The sequence below is a fragment of the Galeopterus variegatus genome, unplaced genomic scaffold (assembly GCF_000696425.1).
Source record: "Galeopterus variegatus unplaced genomic scaffold, G_variegatus-3.0.2 Scaffold829, whole genome shotgun sequence".
Classification (NCBI taxonomy): Eukaryota; Metazoa; Chordata; class Mammalia; order Dermoptera; family Cynocephalidae; genus Galeopterus; species Galeopterus variegatus.
In genome coordinates, this window is record NW_007726940.1 from 65,960 (window position 1) to 70,109 (window position 4,150).

The 4,150-nt window shown below is 43.1% G+C and overlaps 1 protein-coding gene across 1 annotated transcript in view; it reads left to right on the forward strand.

The window, feature by feature from the left end:
- The window catches only part of ANKRD27 (ankyrin repeat domain 27 (VPS9 domain)), a 62,313-nt gene that overhangs the window by 2,834 nt on the left and 55,329 nt on the right, over positions 1-4,150 (forward strand). Inside the window, 1 exon segment of the mRNA XM_008572748.1 lies at positions 2,987-3,118. Within this exon segment, the coding sequence (XP_008570970.1) occupies positions 3,017-3,118 (102 nt within the window). The 5' untranslated portion in view covers positions 2,987-3,016.

Consider the following 4,150-nt stretch of genomic DNA (forward strand, 5'->3'; position numbering starts at 1 on the left):
ACCACCTAATGACAGATAGACCTAGACCTAGAAAGGATTCAGTCCAGAAGAGTCTAGACCTGATTTGTCCTGAGGTTGATTCTGCCTCTTAGAGACACTGAGAGGTGGCCCTCAAAGGTTCTGGCTGGAGATACTGGGAGAGAGGTGGGTGCATAGTGGTTCCACCTGTAACTCCAGGAGCAGGGTGATGGGGTGACATTCTGAGGAGCAGTTGTGCTTCTCTAAACTTTCCTGCCCCCCTCCATGGTCCCACCCCACTTCTAGCCCTGGGAACTTCCCCCCGTCTCTAACCCTGCACATTCCAGCTGTCACTGTTGTGTTTGGCCAGCTCTGAGTACCCTGTTTGTTTTGGGCTTTTTGCCTTGTGCCTGCTTGGCTACTGCCTGTGGCTATCTTCTAACCTACCCTGGATATGGGCAGTGGATTTCCAATGCCTGTGAGAAGTGTCTCTCCTTGGGAGCTAGAGCTTCCTCTTAATACCCTACTATCATTTTGTTCAAGTGGGTGAACAATTACTGCATGCCTACAGTGAGCCAAGCACAGTGCTGGGTGCTTTAATGAGGAGCTTTCAGAAAAATATGGACAGGATCCATAAGAGTTACAGGCCAGAAGGGCACAGGTGACTGTAACAGCATACATTACATCACCAAATTGCTTCTACTGGTATTAAAAATAGATGAAGAGAAACTTTTCCATTCTTACTTTTTCCTTCTGAATCACAAATTAAACTGGAGAATATTGTTGGAAACCATGCCTGGTCAGAGTCTTTGGTTAGGGCCTTGGAGGGGTGAGAGCAGCCACAGCAGTGAGATTTTGGCAGGGCATGCATCACTGGGAGGCACAGACTTCCCTGTGCTGGATTCTGCTGAGCCGGGCTGTGTGCTGTCACCAGATGGTTCCTGACCACCCAGACTTATCTGGGCTGGGAGGACGGTTGAAGATCACAAAACCACGAGTGTGCACACCACTTCCTGAAATGCCCAGTAGTAGTTTGAGGCCACCCGTGGCTCTCCTGTTCATAGGATAACCTCAGATAACTCACGTGCAGGGGTATTTGGTATCTCTGACTATCTCCACTGTACTTTTTGTAAATTATTCCATCATTTGAACTTAGGTAGGGATAGAATTTTTTTTTTGCTGTTTTGTTTTGTTTTGTTTTGGCAGCTGGCCAGTACAGGGATTGAATCCTGGGCCTTGGTGTTATCAGCATCATGCTCTAACCTAAAAGGAGTTTTATGAGAGGATTCACTTATCTTTCCAGTTTTATAAGAAAAAGTCCATTTTCTTTACATTTTATTTTAAAATAGAAAACTAATGCTTCTGAGTAAACTTGTCAGGGTACTAAATTATTTTTAAGCATTTCCCCTTATATAAGAATTCAACACTGGCAATAAGCACCAGATTGTATGGGATTATTATATATTTTTAACACTAGGACAGAAAGATTGAGAGCAGCACTGGGCAGAACTGTTTGAATCCCTACTCCTGGACAGAGGGTTCAGTCACTGGCAACCAGGAGGACTGATGTCTGAGGGAAAGCAGATGACTTGGGGCTAGATAACAGCAAGCTCTGTCTGCTCAGCAGCAGTGCTTGCTAAGGGCCTTGTGTGTTTACACAGTTCATATATGTGACCTGAATGTTTTGATGTGTTGTTCAGGGGCCTTCCTGCTCTACATGGATTCTTATTACTTCCCTGGACTTATCTAGTCAAAAAAAGTTTACTCTTGGGTTTTCTGTGCCCACACAGTACCTGTTTCTGCCTCCTGAACCTTTGGCCTGCTCTTTTCCCTGCCAGGGATGCTCCCCTCCCATCTTCCTTCCCTGCTGTTCCCTTTTCTCTCTGGCCCTTGCCTCCCAGCTAGGCTGTTAGTTCCTTCAAGGAAGCTCGTCCTTGTCACCTCCCTCTTGAGGTAGAGGTGTTGGTGTTCTGCAAGCATCTCGTCTGAGGAGCAGGAGTGTCCTTTCCCAGCTTCAGGCTGATCATATCACACATCCTGTTTCTCATGTGCTTTTTGTCCAGAGCATTTTGCTTTTGTGATCTGCCAACACAGATAAGGGTTATATGGGTTTCATTACAGCATTATTTGTAATACCAAAAAGGTGGAAGCAGCTTAAATATAGGATATTAGATAAATAAATTGTGACATGTTCACTTAAAAGAATACTGTTCAGCAGAAATTAGCGAATGAATGAGAACCGTATGGCTCAGCATGGATAGAACTTGAAAATGTAATATTGACTGAAAAGGGTATGTTTCAGGGGCTGGCTGGTTAGCTTGGTTGGTTAGAGCATGGGTTGTAACACTAAGGTCAAGGATTCAGATCCCCATACTGGCTAGCCACCAAAAAAAAAAAGTATGTTCCAGAATAGTTATAGTATGATACCATTTATGTACAATTTGAAGCCCACAAAACAGTACTTTTTGTTGTTTGTGAATACACAAGTATTAAAGGAATGGAAATTTGAGCAAGAAAGATATATATCAACTTCAGGATAGTTATTGCCTTTGAAAGGGGAGAAGGGTGTGGGATCAGGGAGGGGCACTTGGGGATTTCAGTGTACTCTGATATACTTCTTAAAATCTGAGACAAATATGGCAAAAATGTTAAGATTTGGTAATTCTTTGTGGTAGGTTTGCATTATTAGTAATTTTACGTGTGCTTAAGATATTTCATTAAAAATACACGATTATCTTTAGAATGTCATAATTTTCATCACGGGGGATAATCAAAAAATAGCCATTTATATTTTTGCCATGAGTTAAAGTTTAACAAGATTTTCTAAACACAGTTTACACATTTAACCAATTAATAGGTCATCTTGGAATTGGTGGATTTTATTTGATGTTTCCTGATGGAGTGTTGAGTCTGTGGAGCAGAATAAGAAGTGTCAAGGATGCGTTTTAGAAATTGCCAAATGAAGACTTTTACGTGTTCTATATATCTGAAGGTGGTCAACTTACTCTTTTTTCCTCCCTTGTCCCAGGAACCTCACTTTGACCCATCTGAAGTCCATATGGCTCTGTATGATGAAGATCTCCTGAAAAATCCTTTCTATCTGGCTCTTCAAAAGTGGCGCCCTGACTTGTACAGCAAGGTGGCCCAAGTCCATGGCATTGTAAGTGCATTGATTCTTAGGTGCAGATGATGCCAGAAATGTGGTAGACTGAGGTGGAGTTTATAGGGACAGTTTTAAACCTGCTCAGTTTACAAGCCCCCAGAACCATGCTTGGTCTGGGAATGAGCAGCGAAGGGCCACTGTGGACTGCTCCCTCCAGGAAGCCTCCTAGGACTGCAGCCCAAGGAGCACTTCTTTCTCTGAATTCTTGGCCCCATCTGGGATTAATCATGTCCTTTTGTGGAGTGCCCCAGATGACACTGCGGTCTTACATTGTGGTGTTTGCCTATCTCTCTTATTTTTCTGTTGACCATGAAGGCTTCTCCAGAGCAGAAATCAGTTCCTCATTGGGGCCTCACAAATCCTTGTCTGTGTCTGTGTGTTGGTGTTCACTCCAGTAGAATGAGGGAACGTGTGAACACATTTATACATAGCTTGAAAGGCATTTCCCAAAGGGAAAAAACCGTGATGAAAGAAATTTTATAACAGAGGCCACAACCTCAAAAGCCCACAGGGGCAGCAGGTCACAAGAATAAGGGAAGCATGTAGGAGAAACCGTAGCCTGCTGGTGGGGGCACCTGCTGCCTGGAGGGAGGGCAGGCCCCGTATTGGGGGTCTTCCCAGTTCTCAGGTCAGTGAAGTTGGTGGGCATCTTATTTATTTATTTAAATTTTATTTTGTCGATATACAATGTGATTGATTATTGTGGCTCATTACTGAAACCTCCCTCCCTCCTCCCTCTCCCACTTCCCACCCAAGAATGTCCATTCTGTATGCTTGTCATGTCAAATTCAAGGAATTGTAATTGTTATGTCTTCTTCTCCCCTCCGTTTTTTTTGTGTTTTATTTTGTGTGTGTGTGTGTGTGTGTGAATTTATTTATTTATTTTTATCTCCCAACAATAAGTGAGAACACGTGGTATTTCTCTTTCTGTGCCTGACTTGTTTCACTTAATATAATTCTCTCAAGGTCCATCCATGTTGTTGCAAATGGCAGTATTTCATTCTTTTTGATAGCTGAGTAGTATTCCAT